This window comes from Pseudorca crassidens, chromosome 15, assembly GCF_039906515.1.
Source record: "Pseudorca crassidens isolate mPseCra1 chromosome 15, mPseCra1.hap1, whole genome shotgun sequence".
NCBI classification, from domain to species: Eukaryota; Metazoa; Chordata; class Mammalia; order Artiodactyla; family Delphinidae; genus Pseudorca; species Pseudorca crassidens.
This window is the reverse complement of record NC_090310.1, coordinates 88,721,380-88,747,608: the sequence shown is the minus strand read 5'-3', so window position 1 is coordinate 88,747,608 and position 26,229 is coordinate 88,721,380. Positions and strand designations below refer to the sequence as shown.

The window sequence follows — 26,229 nt, the reverse complement described above, 5'->3', positions numbered from 1 at the left end:
CGATGCAGTGGGTGCATGTGGGCGACAAAACAGGCGGGCACCGACCCAGGGTGCCAACACCCCCCGCCCCACCGGGTCCTCCTGCCTCGATAACGGCGCTCCCTCTTGGCCCCGCACAGCCACGGTCTCCTTCCATCACTGCAGCACCGGGCTCACCTGTCTATGGGTGTCAGGCAATGTGGGGGGCACCCTAGGCTGTGACCGCATCTGGGAGAGCAGCAAGGATGCCCGTCCTCCCGGGCCCTCTGCCTCTGGGCAGGGTGCTGGGCAGCACCCTCACTCAGGACCCCTCCAGCCCAGCCCCGTGACCCGGTGCAAAGACCCCTCCTCCTCAAAGTCCCCACAGCCAGCCGAGCCTCCACTAAAAGACACTGCAACAAAGTCACTTTAATGTCCTTGCTCAGGAGACAGCCCAGGACACTGGCAGGTGGGCTCAATGGTCAAGGAAGTGTCAGGAAGGGACCTGACAGGGACCCCTGCAGCCTGTCTCCTCTCAGCAGTGGCCACATGCCCGAGGCCGGCAAGAAGGCCAACTGTGAGGGCTGGCCCCTCTTCCGGTGGCATTCTAGCTGTCGAGCGACAGCTGGTCTTCCTGAAGGCAGCGGGAGCCGGGGTCCCTGAGCTCTGTCCACGCCACGTGTCGGGGCCCTAGAACTCGGTCATCTTCTTGTGGGTGTCCGCCTTCCTCTGTTCCCTCTGCAGGCCCGCCTCCTGGGCCCGGAGCTGCCCCAGCTGCCGCTGGGCTCCCGCCAGCTTCTCCTGCAGCTGGGCTGCTGTCACGCTGTGCCTGGGGAAGGGCCCGCCATTCAGCACTGCCCATCATCCTCCAGCCCCTCCTCAGATCTGGCCCGCCGCCCTCAGGTCGGGGCGAGCTCTCACCCAGGCACCACGGGCAGGGGTGCGGCGTGGCTCGGGCAGGGCCCACACGTACCGGCCAGCATTGCGGGCAAGGGCCTCCTGGATGCCCCGGATGGCTCGCTGGGTCTGCTCGATCTTCTCCTCCGTCTGGAAGAGCTGCAGGCTCAGGGCGCGCTTGGCACTCCTGCTGGCGTGGTACACCTCCTCGCCACTCCTCCTTCCCGGGGGCGCCACCCCCGCCTCCAGGGCCCCGGGGGCCCCGCCTTTCAGCTTCTCGTTCAGGAAGTCAAACACATTGCGAGACGGTGGGCGGCCCCTAGGCCCACCCCCTCTGCCCCGGCATTTTGGGGGCCTGCTGGCGCCAGCCTGGCTGCCCCTGGTCCTCTTCTGCAGGATCTCCGCACACTGGTCCAGCGACTTCCCTCGCGGCAGCACCACAGCGTGGATGGGCTCCACCCGGCCCTCCGCATGCCGGCCCAGACCTGGGGGTACACCGAGCTGGCACTGCCACTGGACTCTGGGGCCGTGCTGAGGGAGCCCTTCACCCCCCCGTGCAGCACACACTCACCCTTGCCAAACTCATAGCCCATCTTGGCGAGGAGTCTGGAGCCGATGCCCCGCGTGTGCACCTCCCAGCCGGCGAAGGCGGAGCTGCAGGTCCCGGGGTCAGCAGCAGCAGGTTCCACCACTGCAGGCATCAGAGGGCAACAGCTTAACCCAGCTGGATACGGGGCATCCTGGGCTCCGGCCAAGGTTAGCCCAAGAGCTCAGCTCTGGGCCAGGGCCAATCCCCGGCACCCCTGGCTCCCTGCCAGTTGCCCAGGGCTGTGTGGTGAGCACAACAGGCAGAGCCTGTGGCAGAACCCAGCCCTCTCCACACTTCAGGGTCACAGCCTGGTCACGTGGTGGCCCCCATCCTATTCCCTGGAGGTGGGTGCTGCCGTTCCCTTAACAGAGAGCAGTACTCGCCTCTACCTGGTGGCTCAGTCCTCCCCTCCATCAGCATGGACAACTTGGCTAACAGATCCCAGGCGGACACCCCCCTGGGGGAGGGCCAGACACTGCTAGCCAGTTCCTCTGTCCACCCGCCAGGTCCCCATGCCCTGCAGGAAACCGTCCCTTCCTGTGCGTCCCACCTACTCCTGTGGCTCGCGTGGGACTGTCATCATTCTGGGTTTCTGCATCTGTGGGTCTCCAGACCTGCCCCAGACCCATCACGCACCCTCTCATCTCCCCTGCCCACTGTGGGGGCCTCGCGTCTGCCCCAAGCGCGTCCTCGTACTGACCACAGTATGGGACCCTGCCAGCCAGGAGCCTCTCGGGGTGGCAGCAGCCATACCTCGAGCATAGCTGGGGTCGTCCACGTCACTGCCGTCTGAGTCAGAGGAACCTGTGGGCTCCGAGCGCAGCGGGGGCAGGATGCTGTCCCCCTCCACCACGGCCTCTTTCAACAGCAGAGAGTCAAATTTGACCGTGTAGTAGCCACTGTCCACATCTGGGGGGGCACAGAGGCAGCAGGGCAGTGGCCTTAACACATGGAAGGAGCCACTCTGGAAGCTGGGAGCAGGGCGGGGCCAAGGCGGGGCCTTGCTCCTCTTGGGCGTGGGGTGGGATCCCAATGCCCAAACAGAGGAGTTGTTGGGCAGGACTAACATGTGACACACGGGGAGGGTTCCCAGAAAGGACCCCATCAGGGAGGCCCCAGGCAGCCTCACCAGTGATCCGCGCTGGGTGCCAGAGGCCATCCTGCCGCTTGGCCAGACACGCAGAGCCGGCCTGCAGGGAGCTCAGGTCCGGGTCTTGGAAGGGGCGCAGCTCATCCACAGAGACCACCTGCCCATGGGAGAACCTGCAGAGAGGGCCATAGGGATGCAGACTCAGACACGGCCACCAGGGCCCCGTGAGCCGGGAGAATCCCGTCTACCTGCCTGGACACCGCCTGGACAGGAAGGATGGACGGGGAGACAGACACACACATCTATATACATATCTGCTGAACACGTGTGTACAAAAATATGACACACACACCCATGCACACATGTACACACATCCACTGAACACACACGTGTATAAACATGCACACAATACACACCCACGCGCATATACACTGAACACGTGTGTACAAACAACACCCACTCACACGTGCACACACAATATACACTGAACACATACGTACGCATGTATGCACACAACCCATGCGCACATGTGCACACACACATCCATGCCCATACATGCATACGTATACACACACATGCACAACACACCCACACATTTATGCGTGCATGCACACATGTGCACAAACACACATGTATGTGTACATACATACACGCGCACACAAGTATGCACAGGCACACATATACTCATGCACACGTGCATACACACATGCACACAAACGTGTGTACATATAGGTACACACACAGTATACACACTCACCCACACACGTATGCAATGTACATGCACACATGTGTGGACGTGTGCATACATGTGTACATGTGTGCATGCATATGTATGGACACACACACTTGTGCTTGTGCTCTCACTCTCAGGATGGACCTGGGTACCCTGAGGAAAAGATGCTTCGAGTTTCTCCCCAGCCTTCTGGGCTAGAGTCATGTATACACAGGCACACACATGGCTGGTAGACATCCTTGTGAAGAGAGCTCCCCGGCGCCTCTCCACCAGATACAACAGGTCATCAAGGCAAGTGTGTCTGCGTGCTCTCACAGGACTGAGTCCTCCCCAGCCAATTAGGAAGAGCTGTTGTAACAGTGCTGCCTTGACTTCTAGATGTCAGTGAAACAGTGAAACCAAAATGAAAACCGGGAGAGAGGAGGTAGGGGAGGAAGTGGGAACATAGGGCTGCAACCTTTAACTTTGCCAAATAAAGACATGAAGCAACCACGCACACATCTCCTGCTGTGCCCCCATTTCAAGGAGGAAGCGGTTCTAAGCCCATGAGAGTAAGTGAAGACAGGCACTCGCTCCGGACACACAGCCAGCCCTGCCGTGGCTGGCCTCCTAGGTGGAGGCCATGGGGAGAAAGGAGGGGAAACAAGGCATTTCAGTCACCTTCCAGGAGCAAACAAAGGTGGCCTCGGATGCCTCCCTGGCGGGGTTCTGGCCCGTTCCTTCTCACCCCTGACTGTCCTCAGGCCCCCAGGGTACCACCAACGGCCAGTGGCACCAGCAGCTGCAAAACTGGCCCACGTGTCCTACAGTGGGCACAGTGGTTGAAAAGCCCTCTTCAACCGAGGAAAGATGCCCAGACTCGGTGAATTTGGCCAAACACCCCTCGACACACCCAGACACTACAGACACCACCAACTAAACCTCCCTGCAGGAATCTTTGGTACTCTTAGAAGCCCTAAAATTTGGTGTCTCCCTTAATCCAGCAAGCGCTTCTAGGGAATGACCCTAAAACAACAATAATGAAAGTATGTAAGGACTGAGCCAGAAGGATGTGACCCAAACACGAAAGATTTGGAAATAACCTAAGTTCCCAACCATGGGGAGTAGTTAACGGCGTGTCCATGAAACAAACGTCAACCAAGAGCACAGGCAGCCTGATCAATGGAACGAAGTGCACCCAGGAAGAGCCTCTCATACAACAGACTTCATGCAGGACAGGGGAGGCGTTACCCATGAGGCAGGGGAACACACACTGCGGATTTCATAAGGAGAACATTAAAAATTGGTTCCCATACAGAAAACCCCAACACCACCCCACTCGATCATCTGCTTCACAACATTCACGAAAATACACTCCAGAACAAGTAAAAACTTGAACCAAAAAACGAGCATTTAGAATGAGTATACACCACAACTCAGTTCGGTTTATCCCAGGAATGCAAGGGTGGTTCAACACATGAAAGCCATTCAATAAAACAGAGCACATTAATAGAAAACTAGCACGTCAACCGATATACAAAAGATACTTGAAAAAATGCAACACCCTTGCACGTTAAAAACACTCAGGGGCTTCCCTGGTGGCGCAGGGGTTAAGAATCCGCCTGCCAATGCAGGGCACACGGGTCTGAGCCCTCGTCTTGGAAGATCCCACATGCCACAGAGCAACTAAGCCTGTGTGCCACAACTACTGAGCCTGCGCTCTAGAGCCAGCGAGCCGCAACTACTGAGTCCACGTGCCACAACTACTGAAGCCCGTGCCCCTAGAGCCCGCGCTCCACAACAAGAGAAGCCACTGCAATGAGAAGCCCGCGCACCACAACAAAGAGTAGCCCCCTCTGGCCGCAACTACAGAAAGCCCGTACACAGCAACAAAGACCAAATGCAGCCAAAAATAAATAAATAGATTTAAAAAAAACAACCAAAACAACACTCAACCTGATAAACAGCAACGATGGAAAACCCACAGCTCACATCACACTCAGTGGTGAGAGACTGGGTGCTTCCCCCCTAAGATCAGGAACAAGACAAGGATGGCTGCTCTCGCTACTTCTATTCAGTGTAGTATTGGAAGTTCTAGGCGGAGCAGTTAAGCAAGAAAAATAAATAAAAGCCATCCAAATTGGAAGGGAAGAAGCAACAGTGGGCTTCCCTGGTGGCACAGTGGTTAGGAATCTGCCTGCCAATGCAGCGGACACAGGTTAGAGCCCTGGTCTGGGAAGCTCCCACATGCCACGGAGCAGCTAAGCCCGTGCGCCACTACTGGGCTTGCGTTCTAGCGCCCGCGAGCCACAATTACTGAGCCCGCGTGCCACACCTACTGAGGCCTGCGTGCCTAGAGCCCATGCTCCACAACAGGAGAAACCACTGCAGTGAGAAGCCCGCGGACCACAATGAAGAGTAGCCCCCGGTTCGCCGCAACTAGAGAAAGCCCGAGAACAGCAACGAAGACCCAGTGCAGCCAAAAAAAAAATTAAAAAAAAAAAAAGAAGCAAAAGTACCTCTATTTGTCAATGACATAACTGTATATATAGAAAGCCCTAAATAATCCAGAAAAAAATCCTATTAGAGCTAAAAAATGAATTTGATAGTGTTATAGGATATAAGATCAACATAGAAAGATCAGTTGCATATTAATACACTATAAATGCACAATCTAAAAATGAAATAATTTCATTTACAGCAGCATGAAAGTGAATAAAATACTTAGAAATAAATTTAACCAAGGCTTGTGAACTACAACTACAGAGCATTGCTGAAAGAAATTAAAGAAGACCTACATAATTGGAAAAAGATCCCATGTTCATAAATTAGAAGACTTCATATTATTAGGATGGCAATACTACCCACATTGATCTACAGATGCAATGCAATTCCTATCAAAATTCCAATCTTCTTTTACACAGAATTGGACAAGCTGATTTTAAAATTCATATGGAAATGGAATGGATCTTGAATAGCCAAAAGAATCTTTGAGAAGAGGAAAAAATGTTTGAGGACTATGTACTTCCTGACTTCAAAACTTACTACAAAGCTACAGTCATCCAAACAGTATGTACTGGCATAAACACATCCAGTCCATTGGTGTGGACCAATGAACTGGATGAGAGAACCCAGAAATAACCCCTCACACACATCAGTCAGGTCTCGTCAGGGGTGTCATGACAATTCAATGGGGAAAGGACAGTTCTTTCAACAAATGGTACTGGGAAACTGGATACCTACATGCAAAAGAATGAAGCTGGACCCTTACACCATTAGAGCATGTGATTTACAAGGGAAATTTTCAACAATATTTTATATCAAAATAGAGTAAGTTATATGAAATATTCAAGGAAAGTAATACGAGATAAGAATCTTATACAGTAAGTCCCCTACACATGAACCTTCAAGTTGCGAACTTTCAAAGATGCAAATGTGCCACTGCATGCCAGCTGTTGTACTGTACTACTGTACTTCTCAAGGTACTGTAAGATTTAAAATGTTTTATTTTTTGTGTTATTTTTTATATATTACTTGTGTGAAAAGTACTAACAGCCTATTACAGTACAATACTATATAGCTGATTGTGTTTGTTGGGTACCTAGGCTAACTTTGTTGGACTTATGAACAAATTGCACTTACGAACGCACTCTCAGAACAGAATTCGTTCATATGTAGGGGACTTAATGTATTCAACAAAACTGCTCTTCCAGTATAAAAGACACAAACAGAACCTAATCAACATGTCAGATCTCTGAAAACATTATTCCTGTGAGCCTTTCCTGAAGAACCTACCAGAAAACGAGTCTCATACAACCGAAATGCTAAAAAGACCCCAACAGATCGAATGATGGTAAGCATGAAATGCAAAGGTCCCTCTAGAACTAAGGTTGGGAGTAAAAGGAAAACAATGGCTGTAACGGCCACAAGATCCAACAACGCAGGTCTAGTGCAATCACAAAGACAGAGGGAGAATGTGGGTAGTAGTACGTGTAAAAATGCTTTTAACAGTTTTCAATCATCATAATGGAAGAATGAATGAATGTTATTCTGAGTGTCCTGTGTGTGTAAAATGGGATAAAACAAATTAATTATGGGTCCTTTGGAGCCCATCATTCCCTATGTCCTTGAGAACCAGAGTCCTGGCATAAAGAAGGAAATACGGATGTGATCCAGAAAAGATTAAGTAGAAACACTGCAATCCTTAATTTGAATTGAAAATATCAGTATAAATTCACAAAGTATTTGTCCTTAAAAACATAAGTATGTGGTATGGGTACATATACATTAACATGTACATTAGTGTGTGTCCACCTGTATTTCCTAGGTCCGTCTGCTAAAAAAGCCTACAGCAATGAACCAACTAGCAGCAAAGTACATCCCAGTGCCCCCACTGTGGGTTGTGAAATACCATCTCCCATTAAAAGAAACCAGGGCTTCTTGGAGACTTGGGTGCCTTCAGGTCTGGGGTAGGAAGAATGCAGATGACTGTGGGAAACCGTGACTCCTGGGGCTGTGTCAAAAGGATGTGGGAGCCAACCTGAAGAAGCTCCCACTTGACAAGGGTGAGACAATTGGAGTCTCAATAAAGATAAGAATCTGGGCTTCCCCTGGTGGCACAGTGGTTGAGAGTCCGCCTGCCGATGCAGGGGACACGGGTTCGTGTCCCGGTCCGGGAGGATACCACATGCCGCGGAGCGGCTGGGCCCGTGAGCCATGGCCCCTGAGCCTGCACGTCCAGAGCCTGTGCTCCACAAAAGGAGAGGCAACAGTGAGTGGCCCGCGTACCACAAAGAAAAAAAAGAAAAAGATCAGAATCTTCATGGACTGAAATTCATCAAATATATTTAAATCCATCAGTCCATATGGATATTAAATATTTTTTAAAAGCCAATTTATCACCTCAGGATGAAAGAGAACCAATTTGCTATCTTGGAAACCAAGGAAACAAAACAGAAAAGTCCGGCGTTACCCTGCCTTTTCCATATGATCTGTACCACTAGATAGCCAAATTGTAGACAAGGAAAGGCATCTCTCTATAACGTTCGGCTAGTAAATGAACTGACAGAATTAAAGAGCTCTTTTTTGCAATCCACACTGTATCAGTGGATCTCGGCGTTGAGCACCGTTGGCAGCTATACATCAGGTGCCTCCTGACGAAAGCACAACACCTAGAGACATGCCCAACTGGGGGTCCTGAGTGTGACCAGGTCCCTGGATCCAGATGCCAGCCTGCGGTGAACACAGGAACATGCTGGGCTGCACCAGGGCGGTCGGTGACAGTCAAAGGGTCTGGTCCTTCAACAGTGAAACTGTGAGGCCAGGAAAGGCAGGGGTGGGGGGGCGGGGTGCAGACTCAGCAGCCTTAAAAAGCAAGCAAGATTAAACTACAACGTTTACACCCGGCCGCACCTGAGTGATAAGCAACAAAGAACACAAGGAAGTGATTATCATAAAAGTCGAGACAGTGCTTCTTTTTGGCAGAGGGAGAAGGCTGTGTCTGGGCTGAGGCAAACAGAGGGGCTCGTGGGGTAACTGGCAAATTTGTAGTTTTGATCTGAGCAGCGAGTACTAGGATGTTACAATGATTCCTCATGCTACTTCTTTACTTCCTCTGTCTGATTTTATTTTACAATAACAAGATAAAAACTTGAAGTTCACTGTGTCCTTACTACACGTTAGCTACTGTTCAATATTCTTTTACTTCTATTAACGCATCCCGTTCTCCCAACAACTGCGAGAGACATCCTCATCTCTGTTTTTACTGATAAGGACACTGAAACAGAATGATGAAGTTAGAACAAATGTACGAAAAAATGCTCAATCTTGCTAGTGATCAAGGAAATACAAGTTCAATCAAGATCACCTCCCCAGCTCTCAGTGGGCACGAATTCGCAAGTAAGAGAACGTGACCGAGGGTGACTACGGAGCGGACCAGGGACTGGGAACCGTACGGCGCACAAGGACAGAAAATGCGCGTGTTCTCCACACTGCTACACACCGGGGACATTCTCACCAGGGATGAAAGATGTGCACTAGGATGTTCACAGCACGTTGTTTGTAATAAATAACAACTGGGAAAATGGACTTCCCTCGTGGCGCAGTGGTTAAGAATCCGCCTGCCAATTCAGGGGACACAGGTTTGAGCCCTGGTCCGGGAAGATCCCACATGCCGCGGAGCAACTAAGCCCGTGCGCCACAACTACTGAGCCTGTGCTCTACAGCCCACGAGCTACAACTGCTGAGCCTGCGTGCCACAACTACTGAGCCTGTGCTCTACAGCCCGTGCTCTGCAACAAGAGAAGCCACAGCAATAAGAAGCCCGTGCACCTCAATGAAGAGTAGCCCCCACTCACCTCAACGAGAGAAAGCCCGCGCGCAGCAATCAACCAATAAATTTAAAAAAACAAACAAACTGGGAAACACCAGGAGACAGAATAAAATGTGGCATATTCATGAGGAAAATAACACAGCAGTTAAAATGCACAAAATATTTCTATAAACATCAACGTGGACTTTTCTCACAGACACGCTCTCTGAGAAGAGCTGCAAAACGAAGCATCCTGCATGCTAACCACTTAATCAGAAAATAAAGCACAAATATGTCCTATTCACAGATACACGTGTCTATAAAGGTCTCATGTGTACTAGAGGGAAACACACCACAGATGTGCCAACGAGCCTCCCAAGAAGGGGAGGGGCTGCGACAGAGCAGTGGGCCACAGGGTGCTTCAACACTATTTTATCTTTAAAATAAAATTTTAAATAAGTAAATTTTAAAAATCCAAAACAAATGCAAGAAAATAACTATCAGACCAGGGTGGTGGTGAGGGGCATGTTCGTGGGCTGCATGGGTTGGGCCTAAAGCTGACAGCAGGCAGCAGCTGAGACCACGGCAGAGGGGAGCCGGCCCGTCTCAGAGCCTGGCTGCCTGGGAGGCCCAGCGACCACAGCAGCCTTACGGCCTACCTGGCGGGCCTGCTGCCAGGTGAGTTAATACGCATGAAACCCTCGGAACAGTGCCTGCCCAGAGGACGCAGCACAGGGACACGTTAGTTCTCATCACCACACAGGACATGGCACAGGGATGGGGAGGAACCCTCCGGAGGGACCAGTGGCAGAAAGGATGGAGGGCCCCCTCCTCTGCTCCATGACTGTTTGCTGAGGATAGGGGCGCACCCACCCTGTGGAAGCTGGAGGAGGCTTATGACTGATTTGTCGTGCACTTCCCTGTGTGCACGCTACGCCTTTCACAAAACTTACAGGGAATGAAAGGAAAAAAGGGGCAAATGTAGCAAGTAAGACTTAGGGCCCAGCAAGAATCTATAAAGAAATAAGACAACGGAAGAACTAAAGGAAGTTACTCTGGACTATTGGCTAAAAAAGAAAATCATCTATTGGAAATCTCGATAAGTATTCTTTGCAAAGAAAAAGTAAAAAGAAGCAAAGTTAAAGTCATGTGCTTAAGCAAAAAGCAACAACATTACAACTGTGGAAATTTGAATACGAACTAAGTATTGCTGTTAAATTCTGTTAAGTGTGACAGCGACACGGAGATAGTTTTTAAAATAACATCCTTATCACTCAGGTTAGGGTAGTATCCTGAAGTATTTATAAGAGAAAGCCCAGTAATTTCTACAACTTGCTTTAAGGTAATCCAGAGGCAGGAAGAGTTGAAACAAGACTGGCACGATCTTGACAGACAATGACGCCTGAAGCTGGAGCACGGGCAACCTGTACACTACTCCCTCCAACTTCACATGTGTTTCACAACTTCTATAATCAAGTTTCTATAATAAAAGCAAATTTTAGGGCTTCCCTGGTGGCGCAGTGGTTGAGAGTCCGCCTGCCGATGCAGGGGACACGGGTTCGTGCCCCGGTCCGGGAAGATCCCACATGCCACGGAGCGGCTGGGTCTGTGAGCCATGGCCCCTGAGCCTGCGCGTCCGGAGCCTGTGCTCCGCAACGGGAGAGGCCACGGCAGTGAGAGGCCCGCGTACCGCAAAAAAAAAAAAAAAAAAAAAAGCAAATTTTAGAAGTTTCATTCTGAAGAATAAAACTGGTGATGGGGGCGGGGGGGGAGTCCATTCTTTTCAACATCAGCCCTTCCATACTTCTTCATCTACCCAGGGAAAATCCAACTAAACACCTAAACAAGGACACTGCTAGAAGAAGCCCCTGTCCCCCACGGTCTCTTCTTGTCAGCACTCTGCTGGGCAAAGAAGCACAAAACTTCAAAGCCCAGAGGGCCCACCTAGCCCCTGATCCTGTGTGCAATCCACCCCCCCCCCACGACCCCAGGGGCCCCGGGAACCCAGGCCTTACCTGCAGCTTTCCTGGAAACGGCACTTCCCCTCCAGGAAGAACGGGCAAGGCTTCAGGGACTTGTGAGTGGGGTAGAGATAGAGTACGCGCACGCCCGGAGAGCCATCATCCATCTCCTCGGTGCCCACGATCATGGCGTTGTGATACTCCAGGGTGCCCCAGGTACTGTAGTAGGGGGCGTTCACCTTCCTCCCACTCAGCTCTGCCCCGTCCTCGTCCTCCCCATCGTCCTCCTCCCGCCCAGGCTCCGTGGGTCCTGGCCCGGTCTCTCTCATAGGAACAGTCTCCAATTCTGCCTCGGGGGCTACTGGCACCTCCACTGCCTCAGCAATGGCCTCCTGGAAAGCCAAGTACTCAGCATCCTCCTGGGCTGGGCGCTCTCCATCCAGCGCCGCCAGCAGCTTGCTCTTCCTGACGGACACCAGGCTGGCCTCAGTGAGCTCGATCAGCTCCTTCAGGTCCCCCTGCAGCTGGCGCAGATCTGCCAGCTCCGAGGGATCCAGGCCAGTGCCCAGAGCCAGCTCCACCTGCTGCAGCTGCGCGTCGTAGGTCCGGAGGGCGGTCTGCAGGCTCTCCTCGTTCATCCTGCCGGGAGGGGCCGGGTTCCTGGGTCCTCAGAGGGGAGGCGTGGGAGCCAGAGATGCGGGGAAGAGAAGCCGGATGAACCCGGGACCGGCCGTCCCCGCGAGGCTAGTACTGAGCGCTGGCCAACCGCCGCCCTCGGCGGACAGCCTGCGGAACCGTCAACCGCCCTGCCTCCCGTTTGGGCCGAGAGAAGTTTCCACCTCCGAGAAAAAGAGCCAGAGCCAGCCCTTGGCCGCTGGCCCCACGGCCTCCGCTCCCTTCCCGGGAGCTGCCGTCAAGTTCCTCCGGGGTATCTGCGTCCCAGCCCGATGCCCCCGGCCGGGCCCACCCCCCGGGCCCCGCGCCGCCCGCCCCCGCTCGGCCTGCCACCAAGGGCCCAGGCCCAGTCGCCCAGACCCCCTCGCCTCCGGCCCTCCTCTGCGCAGTCTCCCGGCCGCCGCCACAGACGGCCTCCCGGCCTCACCAGCCAAAGACGCCCCACGCCCGCTTCCGCCCCCGCAACCGACAGGCACTTCCGCCCGAGCGCCGCCGCCGCCGCCGGAAGTGCCTGGCGCGGGGGCCGCCGGGACGGCTCCGCCCCTCCCCGGGTGGCCAGCCGGCGTCCCGTCGGGCGCCACGCGGGGTCAGCGCGGGGTCAGCGTGGGGTCAGAGGGCCAGGCGCGCTGCGGTTCCGCCGGCTCTTCGGCTCCCCGGCTCCGCGGCCCGGCCGGGCGGGCGCAAGTAAGTCGAGTAGGGCGAGCGGATCTGGGCCCGGGCCCGGCGGCCGGTCCGCAGTCTGTCCGCGCCGCCCTCCACCCGCACCCATGCGCCCCGCCTCTGAGAGGCGCCCGCGGCGGGCCGGGTGCGAGGCGGGCGGCTCGCGGGGAGACCCGAGCGGAGCGAAGCCCGAGGGGAGCCCGGGCTGGGGAGCGAGGGCCGCGCTCGGGGTGAAGCGGGGCGGGACGGGCCGCCTTTTGCCTGCGAGCGGAGCTCCCTGGCCGGGCCGGGAGTGGGAGCGAGGGCGCCGGGAGCTCCGGGCCAAGGCGGGAGCAGTTGCGGAGGCAGTGCCGGGCTGAGGGGAGGCGGGTCAGGAGGAGCCCAGCTCAGGGCTCCAGCTCTGAGCGGTCAAGCGGGCAGACAGACCCTCTGCCCGTTGAGGGGCGCTGGGGAGGCGTGGTGCGGGCCGGTTCGCCCGTGACCGATCTCGGGTTCCCAGGGCAGGATGTACACGCTGCTGTCAGGCCTGTACAAGTACATGTTCCAGAAGGATGAGTACTGCATTCTGATCTTGGGTCTGGACAACGCCGGGAAGACGGTACGTGCGGTCCCGTGTCAACACCCCTACTCCCCCGCTGCCCCATGGTCCTGTTGGTTTTATGCTTTTAGCTGCATGTTCTGTACCCATACAGGATCCGAACTCCGCTTAAGACCATGGGACAGTTACCGCTAGCTGCTTTAAAAGCAAAACGTTGTTTTGTTTTGTTTCAGTTTAGAGGAATAGGCCCAAGTAGGGGTATTTGTGAAGCAGCCATGAGAAGTCTCCCAGTTCTCACGTCACCCCTCTTTCTGTCTCTCCCTTTAGACCTTCTTGGAGCAGTCAAAGACCCGGTTCAACAAGAACTACAAGGGGATGAGTCTGTCCAAAATCACTACCACTGTGGGCCTAAACAGTAAGGAGGTCCTTTACGGCTGTGGGTTTGGGGGGCAGAACCCTGAGGATGCTGCAGTGTACGGAGGCCGAGGGTGAGGCCACTGCTCCGGCTCCCACTGGCCCCAGCATCGCGGAGCGCCGGCACCGCCTGGTCCTCCCGGGAGGGCTGGGAGCCCGTGTGTCAGGGACCAAGGCCACAGCCTCACCTGTCTCCTTTTCTTCCCAGTCGGCACTGTGGACTTTGGAAAGGCCCGCCTCATGTTCTGGGACTTAGGGGGGCAGGAGGAGCTGCAGTCTCTGTGGGACAAGGTAAGGTGGGCGGATGCCACATCGACTCCCTGGCCTGCCTGTCGTGCCATCTCTCTAGTTGGCACCGTGGTCTCTTCCTGCCTTTCCTCAGAAGGCCTGGGACTCCCCTTCTTTTCTTGCTGTTGGCGGCTTCCGTCACCCACTTGGTTCCTGAGGCTCGCCTCCATCCCAGTTCCCAAGTCACTCCCCCCAAGAGCAGAGACAAACTCGGTTCCTTTTGGCTTAGAGATTTTGTTGCTGATCAGAACGGGACGAGATGAAGAATGGTAGAGGAGCAGACCTGGGGGAGACGCAACGCCTGTTTGGTGCTCAGGTGCAGCACCGGGGCCTGAGTCTCCCCTACTGGGTCCTCCCTCAGTCCTAGCTTAGGGCCTGTCCTCCATGGTGGCCCCTTCCCCATCAGGGGAGGGTGTCCTCCACGGCCCACAGCACGTGTCTCCTCTTTCGAGGTAGGTTTGAAGCGTTTCTGAGACCTCGAGACTGGAGTCGGTGTTCAGCTCAGCCTGTGCCAGGCACCGGGGTCCAGCAGAGAACAGGGCAGGACAAGCCTCTTCCCTCAGCCCTCTCCCAATGGATTGACGTGGCGGCTTTGGTACAGCCTAGTGCCAGGGGCACTCTGACAAGCTCAGACAAGCTCACCCTGATTCTGGGGGCAAATGTGCCCATCCCAGCACTTGCCGGTGGCTCGCATGCCCTGGTCTTGATTTCTGGTTTGACCCCAGCAGCACGTACCTGGTCACTTTTTCCTTTTTCCTCCCAAAGTGTCCCCCTCGTCCTGACCTCCAGCCAAGAGGACAGGTTCCATCCTGCGGCCAGAAGGTCACTGACAGACCTCCTGTGGCCATTTAAGTTGGACCAAGGCAGACCCAAGCTAGGGGCTGTCTGTGCAAACTCTAGACTCAACGCGGGGAGTGTGAGACAGGTCCTGATATTCTGTCATAGGCAAGGGTCTCGGGGGCAGATGCTGCGGCAGAGGTTGGGGTGCAAGTGTATGGGGGGGGATGCAGGCCTGGGCAGGGGTGGGGTCATCTCAGATGCTGCCCCATGTCGGGCCAAGCTGGCTGGGACTCCATCCCTGTGGCAGGTCACCACGGTGGGCTGCCCTGGGTGGCTGTGACATGGTCAGATGGCTCTTTATGGGTCAGAATGGGTCTTGCAGGAGCCAACAAGGGGATCTGCACTGGGTGCACTGCTTGTCACGGCAGCCAGGCCACGGCCGGTGACAGGTGCACCTGCACACACACGCCTCTGGTTGGGGACTGGCTTCTCCTGAGGGGAAACTGGGTTGGTCGTGCCCCCCCATCCCCCCACCAGCTTCCACGTCTGTTGGTGGCGTGGCCTCGTTGCCTCATCACGAGGGGCTGAGCCCCGATCGCTGAGCCTGCCGTCTCGGAGGGACCCTGGGCTGCTCGCGTGCTCTGTGACTCAGGTGGAGTGGGTGCCCTGCCGCTTGCCTACGGCGTCAGGTGCCCCTGCCAGGGTGGGCGCCCTGCTGGCCCCTGTGAGCAGGTAGCATGGAGGTGACCACACCCCTAACCCCAGCTCTGAGTCACCAGGAGGGGTGGAAAGTGGGGCTTCTGCTCCCGCTCTGGATCTGAGCCGCTGTCGTGGGGCCTGCCCCCCACCCCCATGCCATGCGGCACGGTCCGGCGGGTCTTCACTCGCGTGTCCACTACTGTCCGTCCACCCACACCTCCGCTCGTGCCGCACACTGCTGCCTACGGGTCTGTGCGCGTGCCAGCCTCAGGCCAGGTCTGTGGACCAAGCAGACCCCCTGGCGCCCTGCCACAGGGGTGACTTCTGGCCTCTGTCCCTCCAGGCCACAGCCAAGAGCCCTCCAGCGCGAGGCCACAGGTGACACCACCATCAAGGTCTGGGCACGGCGGTTGCCGCGGGCTCAGGGCAGCCCCTTGCCCTCCAGGTTGGGCTCACGCTAAGCCCCAGGGGTGCCGCCCCTATCCCTGCCGCTGCTGCCTGGCCGTCACGCGACGCCCGAGGGCGTGGCGGTGGACCTGGGCCCGTCTGCCGGGGCCCGGTTGCACATGGGTTGAAGTCCCCTGCCACCACAGGGGCCCCAGGGGCAGAGCAGTGATTCCCACACTGACTCGCTGCAAACCCCACGCTGTCCCCTCCTGCCTCGGAGGCCTCCACGGTTGGGCCGCAGCTCCTGGCCCTGCGTCACCCAGCAGGCTGGCCAGAGAGGCCCCGGGTGTAGGACGTGTGGTCTGCAGACCCAGAGGCCACCCGTGTCGGGCTTCCTTCTCTGTAGCGAGTGCAGGTACAAAGGCTTGACTTGTACTGGGGGGGCGGGGACAAGTTGGCGTCATGCCCTGTGGGACATGTGCGTGTTCCCGGTTCTTGGGATCACGCTGGGCAGGAGCTGGAGTGCGCGTGGGGGCGTCACCCGCTCCGCCAGTGTGGGCATTTCTGTACTCTTTTCTGAGCGGAACAAAAGGCTGACTTGCCAGGCCCGTTTCGTGTGTCTGTCCTTTCCCAGGGGTGCTGCCGTTCACCCCCCATAGCTCTCCCCATACCCCGGGCTCTGGTGGTTTTAAGTGTCGGGGTGGCTCCTGTGTGGCCGCTGCTGGGAGGGAACCCAGGGCCAGCCACCCTCCCGGCCCCGGTCCAGCCTGCAGAGCTCCGAGCTCGCTGGCGCTGGCTCAGGTGTTGGTTCTGTCCCGCGCAGGGGGCAGAGCTGCTGTGAATGTTCCGGACTCGCCCCTCGGCGGGCTTTCCGTGGCTTCCCGACGGCAAGCCGCCGCTGCCCCCACCCCCAGGCCTGCTGAGACCCCAAGCCCCAGCCTTCCTCCTCCAGCTGCCGTCAGGCCAGCAGGTGTGGGTGGGTCCTAAGAGCGGAGGCTGAAGCGGTGTTCGGAGCACAGCACCCGGCAAGTGGGTGAGGGAGGTGGCCACCCCGGCCCGGGGGGTCTGGGGCGCCTCTCCACTCTGCCCTCCCTCCCCACCCCCAGGAAGCACCCCAGAAGGGTCTTCCAGCTGGGGGCTGCCTCAAGGTGGCCGGGTGCCCGCGGCTCAGCACCCCGTTCTGCTCCCGCCCAGTACTACGCGGAGTGCCACGGCGTCATCTACGTCATCGACTCCACGGATGAGGAGCGGCTGTCCGAGTCCAAGCGAGCATTCGGTGTGTGCGGCTGGCCAGGCTGCCTCCAGAGCTGGGCTGGGTGGGGGAGGGGGAGGGCGCCAGGTCAGGAGGGCCCCGCTGAGTGCGTCCACGCCTCTAGGGGGTCCGTGAGGGCCTGGGGACCTCTGGGCAGAGGCGGACAAAGGGCGCTCACTGCCTCCTCTCTGCTCGCCCCAGAGAAGATGGTCACAAGCGAGGCGCTGGACGGTGTCCCCATCCTGGTGCTGGCCAACAAGCAGGACATTGAGGTGAGCCCCTGGGCCCAGTGGGCCCCACTCCCGGGGGACAGGGCGCCTCTCCCAGGGGAGGGCTGCTGCCTTCCTCAGACACCAGGGCATGGCTGCCCTGGGGGCAGAGCCGCCGCCCCCCCCCCCCCCCCCCCCCCCCCCCCCCGCCAGGCTTCTGGCCGCAGTGCTGCCAGTGGGAGCCTCCTGCTGGGCAGAGCCAGGTGAAAGAAAGCTCTGGAAAGAAGATGCAGAGGGACCAGGGTGGGAGTCAGCCCTGACCCCGACCTGTCTGCTGCCCTTGAGCACAGCAGCTGTGCTGGCCTCATCCCCTGGGACCACTGACCACTGGTGGTGCAGAGCCATCCGCATGGAGGGGGCCCTGAGCACTGCTTCCCTGTAGACCTTCCCTGACACCTGCTCCCCTGAGGTGGCTCGCCAGGCAGGACTCCTCCTGGACGGAGTAGCCCCGGGGTGCCCCCTGCAGCTCTAGGAGCTGCCCTGGGGCCGGGCCTGAGCCTGATCCTCGCAGCCTCGCCTCCCCCAGACTTGCCTCTCCATCCCCGACATCAAGACTGTGTTCAGCGACTGCGCCTCCAAGATCGGCAGGCGCGACTGCCTGACCCAGGCCTGCTCGGCCCTCACAGGGTGAGTGGGGCTTGCCCTGGGCGCCGGGGGCCACGGCTGGCCCCGCCTCACACCCACTGTCTCCACAGTAAGGGGGTGCGCGAGGGCATCGAGTGGATGGTGAAGTGCGTCGTGCGGAACGTGCACCGGCCGCCGCGGCAGCGGGACATCACATAGGCGCAGCCGGCCCAGGGTGCCTGCCGCTCGTCCTGAAGAGCTCCTGCTGATTCCGCCGCTGATCCCCCCGGGGGCTGGGTTGGCTTTGCCTTGTGGTGGTTCTACTTGCTTTGTTTTTTTTCTAAGACAAACTTTTCTCTGTATCCAGAAAAGCGTAGGCATCCGGAGGCTTCTTCTGCCGAGGGGAGCTGGGGTGGCAGGGACCCCACCAGACCCTCACATCGGGCCTGGGCCCCGCCCCCAAGGCCCAGTTTTGGGGTCCCGGGGTGAGGCCTTGGCAGGCCACCACTCCCTTTGGAGCTGCTGCTCCAGCAGGCCTGCCGGCCTGGACCCTCGTGGGGCCTTGTGGGGCAGCTGCTTGGAACTGGGTTTTTCCAGAGGTGTGGGGCCTTTCACAGTGCCCAGGGCTACATCGTGCCCACGGAGGGGGCCGGGGGGCCATGGCTGTCCTCAGCCTCTGTCCCCTCTGATCCTGGAGGCGGACTGGGGGGCTGGTGTCAGCTTCAGGAAGACCTGGGCTTGCCTCCGTCCCTGTCCTGATGCAGCCTCAGGACAGGGCAGGGGAGACCTGCCTGGGAGGCTGTGTGCCCCCTCCACTGGCCCAGCCACCTTGTTTTGATCCCCAGCAAGGACGGTAAAGCTAGGCGGTTGTGCTGGGAGTGGGCATCACCCCACCCCCCCATCCCCCGCAAGCCTGCCTGCCACCCACCTAGGATGACCACAGTTACCACCTCTGGGGTGGGCTGGTGGTGTGCTGGGCCTGCGCTTCCAGCTGGCAGTGAAGGGCGGGGTCCCCCTCAGGGCTGGGGTGAGCCATCTAGAAAGCCCTTTCCAGGCCTGTGTCCAGGAGCAGAGGCCCTCCAGGCAAGACTGGTCCTCAGGACCCTCCCACACGGCCCCTGCAGGAGCTGCCAACCCCCCATGAGCCTAGCTGTGGGTGAAATAAAGACAGTTGGAGTGGCTCCTGTCCACTGTTCCTCCAGAGGCCTGGTGGCTTCGTGTCTGAGGGTCACAGTCCCAGCTGCTCTCCCCGATGGGGCCCAGGAGGAGATGCTGGGAAAGGGATGAGTCAGGGCTGGGGCTGGGGACCAGCTGCAGGTGATGTGAGTCATGGGGGAGTGGGGGGCTGTGACTCTGCCTCCCCTGGGGCCCTTCCTGGGGGTCAGGCAGGGGGTTCCGGGGCTGGCAGGGGGCTGCCAGGCCAGGACTGGGAGTTCCCCTGGATTGGTGAGTCAAGCCGTCATCCAAACCTGCCCCAGAAGGGAAAACCGACATTTCCCAGAAAGCGAGTGAGACACGCTGTCCTACCGGGAGGTCTTGGCCGGTCCCTTGCTGGGAAATCCCCTGCTTTGAGGGTGGAGCCCAAAGGAGGGGTAACGAGGGGGACACTTCTCCTGGTGCCCCAGGACACACGGGCTGGCTTCTGTTCCACGGTGAGAGCCCAGGGACTGGGCAACCCTCCCTCCACACCATCCTAACCACTGAGAGCACAACTGGGGTGGGGAGGATCACGCAGTGAGGCCTGGGGACGGCTGCCACCCGCTGTCCCCGTCTCCCACAACCCTTCCCCCATCGAGGGTCCGTCCCAGTCGGGGTGGGGAGGGGGGGAAGGCAGCAGGCCGCGCCCGGGCAGCCTGCCCAGGTGTGTCCCCTGCGAGATGTGCCCACTGCGCGCTGGCCGGACACCACACTCGTTTGCCAATCGGCTTTATGAAAAATAAATTTAACGCCACAGGAGCCGGGTCCAAAGCTTCCTTAGGTGCGACTTGCGGGCCGCCCATGCGGGGGGCTCGGGCCGGGAGCGAATAAATAACGGGGAGAGTGCTCAGCGCGTGCGGAGGAAACGCTCGCGGACGCTGCGCTCCAGCCCGCACAACCTGGCCGCGCGCAGCGCCCGCAGCAGCCGCGCCCCCAGCGTCCCGGGCCGCGCCTCTCGGAGCTCCGTGAGCTGCAGCCACAGCCTCCGCCGCAGCGCCGCGCGGTCCTCCCTTTGCGGCGGCGGCGGACTCCGCGCCCTGGGGCCCGCAAGCGCCTGCTGCAGCCGCTGGAGCCTCCTGGGAGAGATGTCCTGGAAAGCTACGAAGTCGACCACGGCGCGCTGGCACTCCTCGGTCCCTGCGGGAGAGAGGGGCGAGGGCGTACCCGACCAGCTGCCACCGCGCCGTGAGCGTCCCTCCGCGTTCCGGAGGGACAGGACCGAGGGATCCCCGCGCACTAACGAGTGGATGAGGCGGGAGCCGTGCTGGAGGAGCCGGGGCGACCGCGGGAAACTCGGCCGGCAAGGAGGCGGGGCTCGTGGGCCGATGCCGGGGGTGGGATGCGACGTGAAGGGGACCCGCCACGTTCGCTGCCGTTCCCTCCCGCAAGCCATTTAAGCCCTCGGAGCCTGCTTCCCAAGGTCGGCGGGAAACGGCATCACCCGCCAGCGCTGACGCCCTCAGCCAACGGCATCCCCTAGGCTGTCCCCACCGCACTTCCGGAAGCCCTTCCCAGGAGCCCATCGAGGCCTCCGCGCCCCCCGTCCCGCTCACCCGGTGCCCCCGGCTCCAGCGAGCCGAGCGGGAAGCCCGTGCATTTGGTGCACAGGGCATCGTGGAACGGGGAGCCCGGCACGTTGACGGCCAGGCCCAGGGCCGTGCAGTTGCGGTGGGGCTGGCACCGCTCCGAGCTCGAGCTGCTGGCGGAGAAGGTGCCCGGGGAGCACGGTTGGCACTGCGTGTTCTGGCTGGAGGTGCCTGAGGACGAACGCGGAGGCCGGCGTCAGGAGAGCCGAGTTGGCTCCGTTCGGCGGAGGGCCCGGCGCCGCGGCCCCGCCCTGCACCCACCGGGGGCGACCACGCCTGCGCCGGGCGGGCAGGGCTCGTGCTCCAGGCAGAAGCCGGCGTGCGCGAAGAAGCCGGGGCGACAGCGGCAGGCGCGGTTGTGGGTGGCCCCGCACGGCCGCGCCTCCTCCTCGCGCTCCCCGCAAATGACGTTGCAGTATCGGCAGCGCTCCAGGTAGTTCCAGAACTGCGTGTAGTGGCGCGGCGGGCACGCGCCGCACGTCGTGGGGTTGTCCCGGCCGCAAGGTCGCTGCACGAAGGTGCCCGGGGGGCACTTGTCGCACGCCAGCCACTCCCCCGTCTCCGCGTCCCGCCTCGGGTAGGTCGGCGCGCCCGCCGCCGTCCCCCGCGCCGCAAGCGCCAGCAGCAGGGCCGGTAGCGGCCACAGCAGGGGCCTCATGGTCTCGCTGGAGTGGCAGCGGCCTCCGGGGCCGCGTCCTATAAGGGCTGGCTTGGCCACGCCCCCGCGGAGCCCCGCCCCGCCTGAGGGGAGCGGTCGGCCACCTGGGGGCCCAGGCTTTGACCTCTCCCTCCGCAGAGCCCAGTGCCAGGGCGGTCCCGTGCAGGCCACCAGCACCACGAGCAGCTCCTGACCCCGTTACCAGGCCTGGCAACCGGCGGGTGGAGGGGGTAGCGGCTCCTGCTCTGAACAAACCAGGTGCGAGGGAGGCTGCCCAGGCGCCTCCTTCCTTCCAGGCTCCCCCACCCCACCACCGAGGCCGGGCCACACAGACCGCTTCCCAGCAGTGCCGGCAGCTTTATTAGAACCCTGGCCCCTGAGGAACAAGCAGGTCCCTGGAAGGTCCCCGGGACAGAAGGTGCAGGGCTCCCCTCCTTCCTGCTGGGGCTCCACCCACAGGCTGGCGGTCAGGGAAGTTCTGGGGAAGCACCTTCCAGTGGACCCACCCCAGACCCCAAGGTGGCCTCGGGGCCTCTCACAGGGGGCCCAGATCCTGCAGCCGTCTCAGGGGGCTCCCCACGGACACTGGACTGGCCTCCCCGTCAGATGCGCTCTCGGCCAAGGGGTTTCTGGTATCAGGCCTGGCCCACCCACAGCCGACAAGCAAGTGTCCAGGCTGCGCCCCAGGCAGGGGCGGCCTCAGCCTCCGCAGACCCTGCAGCGCCCAGAGGGTCTCAACGTTCACTGGGGCTCCGGCCAGAAGACCTGCGTGAGGCTCTGCTTTCTGGTGGCAGCATGGCAGGCCGGGCACGTCCTAGAGACCTGTGGAGAGAAGGCGCTGGACACACCTTCCCAGACCCCACTGCCCACCCCAGCCCCTCAGCCCACCATGTGGGGCAACGCCCAGCAGGCCACGTCCACAGGGGACAGGGCCGGGTCCACAGGGTCTGGCTGCCGACCTGGAGGTGCTGTCGCCAACAGGCCCGGCAGCAGTGGAAGTCGCAGGAGGGGCACTGGAAGGGGACCACGTCCTCCGCCCTGCAGCCAGGACACACCAAGCCCACTGCAAGGGGGCTGACGTGAGCGCCACAGGCCTGCTCGGGCTGGGCCCCCACTCCCAATGGTCCCTGCAGCCCCTCCCACGAGACCTACCCCACTCGGACTGTGCCTGCCCGCAGGGGGCACTGGGGGGCCGGCTGGGAGCCCCCGCCCCCCGAGCCGGCCTCTGCGTAAGGAAGGAGAAGCTCTTGCTCTGGGTCTTCCCGGGGGGTTTCTCTGGCAGTGAGGGGCCTGGAAACAGGAGGGAGCGAGTCCGAGGGGTGCCTGGCACTTCCCTGCTGCCCACCTGCCCACCCTGCCAGGGCTGAGGGGGGCTGTGGCAACAGGGCGGCAGGAGCACCAGGCAGGCGGCCCTACCTGTCCCGCGAGCCTCACAGACGAGGTCAGAAGGCGCAGCAGGGCTCCCCTCCCAGGGTCCTGGAGCCTGGGTGCCCAGGTCCACACACGTCTGCCGGAAGCGCTGCTTGTGGTGAGGGCGCACGAACATGCCGAACCCTGCTGGGAGCGCGGAGCATCGCTCAGGCGTGGCCCTGCCGCCCACCCCACTGCCCGCCCCCACCCGCCCCCCACGCGGGCCACTTGCTCTGCAGCAGGGTCAGGTCCTCAGGCTTGGCGGTGGTGAGTGAGGCCACCACAGCCACCACCTTCTCGAAGTCGTCATCCTGCTTGTAAGTGGTCAGCGCCGCCAGGAGCTGGCTGTAGCCTGTGGCCCCCAGGGCCCGGTGGGCATCTGCCAGGTAGGCACTCACAGCGGGTGGGTGCTTCTTTGCTCCGGGGGCTCCGGACCCCTCAGGAGGCCGGCGGCTGAGGTCTCCTGGTGGGAAGGTAACACATCTCAGTCCACCAGCTTCCCAGCAAATCACATTGGCCTCCCCTGCTCTGGGGGCACAGAACCACAGCGGCTCCCAGGAGACTCCTCCCCGCCAGGGTCTTCCCTCTGCTCCTGGCTCTGGTCCAAAGCCTCTTCAGGGACCAGGTACCTGCAGGGAGCAGCCCGGAGGCCAGGTGGGGCCGGCCCTGGTTCAGGTGTTCGCAGGGGTCCAGCTGCCTGGCTGCACCCTGGGACACGGTCAGCTTGGGGTCAGGCTCCCTCCTTCCTGAAGAAACACGGAGACAAGGAGGCGCCCAGCTGGTCCCTGAGGGTCCAGAGCATGACCAGGGAGGGGACGGGTCTGTCCAAGGGGAGACCGGGCCTCAAACTCTCCTCAGACAACCGCTGGAGGCCCCCGACAGGAGGGAGCAGGCAGGCCTCCTCCCCTGCCTTAAACGGGGGGCAGGAAAGTGGGGGGCAGGCACAAAGACACCCCAGTCCAAAAGGGAGCAGAAGGGTGACTTAGGCAGGAATCTCCAACCCCAGGGGCCCCGTGATTCCCGTCCTTGGGGAAGTCTCATCCAGAGATGGGCTCTTCCTTAATAAATGGGGACAGCAACTCCCAGGCTCTAGACGTGCAGGGCCCACTCCAGGTAGAGACGGGGGTGGACGGGGCTCCAGGACCCCTGTGCATACACGACTCCCCAGGCGCAGGTCCTCCTCGGAGGCCCGGGCCATGTGTGTTCTGGGGGCCCACACCTCCCCAAAGTGGGGCCCCCCGCACGGATCTGTCAGCCTCAGGAACAGGGAGGCTGGGCCACATGAAGACCCACTCCAAGGGCCAGGTGCCACCCACCCTCAGGGTCTGAGTTTGAGGGTCCCACCCAGGCAGGGCCCGCCTCACCGCTGGGGTCCAGGGCCGGTCGTGCTCCCTGCCTCCAGGGAAGGCCATGCTCAGGCCGGGAGCTGCAGCCTCGGCCCGTCAGTTGGCAGCAGACCTCCTCAAACTGCTGCTTGTGGTGGGGCCGCACGAACTGATAGAAGCCTGCGGGGAGGGGCGGGGTCTGGGCCTGCAGCCACCACACGGGGTCCCCACCGACACCTCTGCAGGTCAACCGGGGACCCTGGTGGCCCCCAGGCTGGGACCCTCAAGTGGGCAGCCTCTACTGGCCAAGGCACCTCGGAGCAGGCTGTGCTTCTTGGGGTCCTCGGCAAAGAGGGGGCCAAGGTGAGCAGCCAGGGCCGCGAGGTCATCGGTGCTCTTGTACTCCCGCAGGGCCCGGGTAAAGGTGTCGAAGCTGGCCTGGCTCAGCGCCTGCTTCACGGCTGCCATGAACAGCTTGGCCCTGCCTGTGTCCGCGCCGGCTTCTGGCCCCTCCTGCGACACACAGCCGGTGCCCGTCAGGAGGCGCCAACGCTCCCCATCTGCGGGGGCAGCGAGCTGCCGTCGGGGGCTGCTGGGGAGGATGCTTAGCTGGCCTGGCCCAGCTGGCAGGGGACCCCCCGGCTAGCTTCAGCTTAGATGGCCAGGCCCGCTGAGCACCGCAGAGGCAGAGTGCAGGCTGGCGGTGCCTCCTCTGCTGAGGTCCCGGTGCCCACGGCAGGGGACACTTCTCAACACGCCAGGACTTCAAACAGCCCCGTGCCCTATTTGTGCTGCACACCCCAGCCCTGATCCCGGACCCTCGAAAAGGACCCTCCAGGCTCCCAGGCTGCCCCCCAGCTCGGCCCTCAGAGGCCCAGGCCCCTGGCACCTAAGCCACTTCCTCAGTGTCAGTCCCCCGGGCACCACCTGGTTCTTCCCAGAAGCCAAGGGTGGCGGACGGAGGCACTGGCATTTGGGGCTTTCCGGAGCTTCTAGGATGTAACTCAGCTGCTCTTAACTGCTTTCATCCGAGGCTGGGAACGCCACGTGCCTCACACGCAGGCACCTCACCAGCCAAGTTCGTGCCAACAGCCCAGCCTGACCTGGGCCAGGGGAGCCAGCCCGGCTGCAGGCCCCACACCAGACCTGCCAAAGGGCCAGGCCTGGCTCCTGCCCAGCTGGGAAGACAGCACCTTCTGTGGATGGAGCCCACGGGCCTGCGTGGACCCGACCACCCCACCAAAAAGCAACACAAGATGAAAGGCCCAAATCTGCCAGGTGTGCAGGACTCCAAAGTGTGGAGGGTCTGCCCTGAGGGGGGCGCACTGCCCAGGGACCCCAGTAAGGGGGAGTAGACGTGAGGCAGGCGGTGGCACTGCAGCAAAGGGCTCATGGGAACCCCGTGCTGGTTCTGAGAGCTGAGTGGAGGTGAGATGTTCTCACAGTAAAATATCAAAGCAGAAGAGGGACGGGATCAGAGCAGGCCAGGCCCTGGCACAGCATGAGCCTGGTGGGTGGAGGGTGACAGCGGGATCCGCAGAACAAGCAGCTCGTCTGTGAGGAAGTGAATCCAGCCAAACACCGGTGGTGGGGTTGGTGCGGGCCCTGGGTCTGCTGCCCTCCCTCCACCCCTGCACCCACCCTCAGGCCCGGCTGCCCCCTCCCCTGGGCCCCGGCTCCAGCCGGCACACCTGCAGAGCGCCTGCAGAACCTGTCCCCCAGCAGGGACAGCTGAGTCAGGCCACTGGGCAGGTTTGGCCCGCTCACACCTCACACCACCCTGAGCCACACCGGCTGAGGCACCCACCAAACTTCCGCCGTCTGCAGGTCGTCCACATACCGGGCCGCCGACCAGCCTGACCTTCCTCCGCCTGCCACGCTGCTCCTCCGCTGGCCTCTTCTCACGAGGGCCCCACGGGGTGGAGTGGCGGGGGGCCTGAGGGCGACACAGGTGTGTCCCACAGGCCCTCAGGGCCCTGAAGCCCTGACACTGCCCTGGGCGGCAGGGCG

The 26,229-nt window shown here is 60.3% G+C and overlaps 4 protein-coding genes across 26 annotated transcripts in view; 1 reads left to right on the top strand and 3 right to left on the bottom strand.

Annotated features, from left to right (window-relative positions):
• Positions 1–362: 362 nt before the first annotated feature.
• ZGPAT (zinc finger CCCH-type and G-patch domain containing) lies at positions 363–12,674 on the bottom strand. Of its 2 annotated transcripts, none has more exons than XM_067708752.1 (6): positions 11,572–12,674; positions 2,574–2,707; positions 2,198–2,353; positions 1,427–1,546; positions 880–1,340; positions 363–787 (listed from the first exon to the last, which is right to left on the bottom strand). In XM_067708752.1, exons 1-6 carry the CDS (start codon positions 12,153–12,155, stop codon positions 566–568), a joined length of 1,677 nt encoding a protein of 558 aa, XP_067564853.1. In that variant the 5' UTR covers positions 12,156–12,674; the 3' UTR covers positions 363–565. The 2 variants fall into 2 exon arrangements, with proteins under 2 accessions (XP_067564853.1, XP_067564854.1); XM_067708753.1 differs by having other exon boundaries at positions 932–1,340; positions 11,572–12,670.
• Positions 12,675–12,724: 50 nt separating this feature from the next.
• On the top strand, positions 12,725–19,244 carry ARFRP1 (ADP ribosylation factor related protein 1). 3 transcript variants are annotated; one of them, XR_010935528.1, is made up of 8 exons: positions 12,725–12,876; positions 13,352–13,450; positions 13,718–13,805; positions 14,013–14,095; positions 17,153–17,234; positions 17,417–17,482; positions 18,006–18,106; positions 18,175–18,212. XR_010935528.1 is itself a non-coding variant. In XM_067708757.1 (8 exons), the coding sequence occupies exons 2-8, from the start codon at positions 13,358–13,360 to the stop codon at positions 18,260–18,262; spliced, it is 606 nt and encodes a 201-aa protein (XP_067564858.1). In that variant the 5' UTR covers positions 12,725–12,876; positions 13,352–13,357; the 3' UTR covers positions 18,263–19,244. The 3 variants fall into 3 exon arrangements, 2 of the variants coding, with proteins under 2 accessions (XP_067564858.1, XP_067564859.1); XM_067708757.1 differs by having other exon boundaries at positions 17,412–17,482; positions 18,175–19,244; XM_067708758.1 differs by lacking the exon at positions 18,006–18,106 and having other exon boundaries at positions 18,175–19,244.
• Positions 19,245–19,953: 709 nt separating this feature from the next.
• Positions 19,954–21,631, bottom strand: TNFRSF6B (TNF receptor superfamily member 6b). The gene is made up of 3 exons (XM_067708754.1): positions 21,088–21,631; positions 20,794–20,997; positions 19,954–20,377 (listed from the first exon to the last, which is right to left on the bottom strand). The coding sequence occupies exons 1-3, from the start codon at positions 21,482–21,484 to the stop codon at positions 20,088–20,090; spliced, it is 891 nt and encodes a 296-aa protein (XP_067564855.1). The 5' UTR covers positions 21,485–21,631; the 3' UTR covers positions 19,954–20,087.
• Positions 21,632–21,826: 195 nt separating this feature from the next.
• Positions 21,827–26,229, bottom strand: part of RTEL1 (regulator of telomere elongation helicase 1) — a 30,772-nt gene continuing 26,369 nt past the window's right edge. For 10 of the 20 annotated variants that reach the window (XM_067708735.1, XM_067708736.1, XM_067708731.1 and 7 more), the window contains 9 exons: positions 26,027–26,155; positions 24,534–24,732; positions 24,211–24,399; positions 23,524–23,640; positions 23,127–23,357; positions 22,901–23,038; positions 22,637–22,774; positions 22,444–22,547; positions 21,827–22,306 (listed from right to left, as the gene is read on the bottom strand). In XM_067708735.1, coding sequence (XP_067564836.1) covers positions 22,226–22,306; positions 22,444–22,547; positions 22,637–22,774; positions 22,901–23,038; positions 23,127–23,357; positions 23,524–23,640; positions 24,211–24,399; positions 24,534–24,732; positions 26,027–26,155 — 1,326 coding nt within the window. In that variant the 3' untranslated portion in view covers positions 21,827–22,225. The remainder of the gene's footprint in view (positions 22,307–22,443; positions 22,548–22,636; positions 22,775–22,900; positions 23,039–23,126; positions 23,358–23,523; positions 23,641–24,210; positions 24,400–24,533; positions 24,733–26,026; positions 26,156–26,229) is intronic. The other 10 variants (XM_067708739.1, XM_067708745.1, XM_067708744.1 and 7 more) reach the window with 8 other exon arrangements.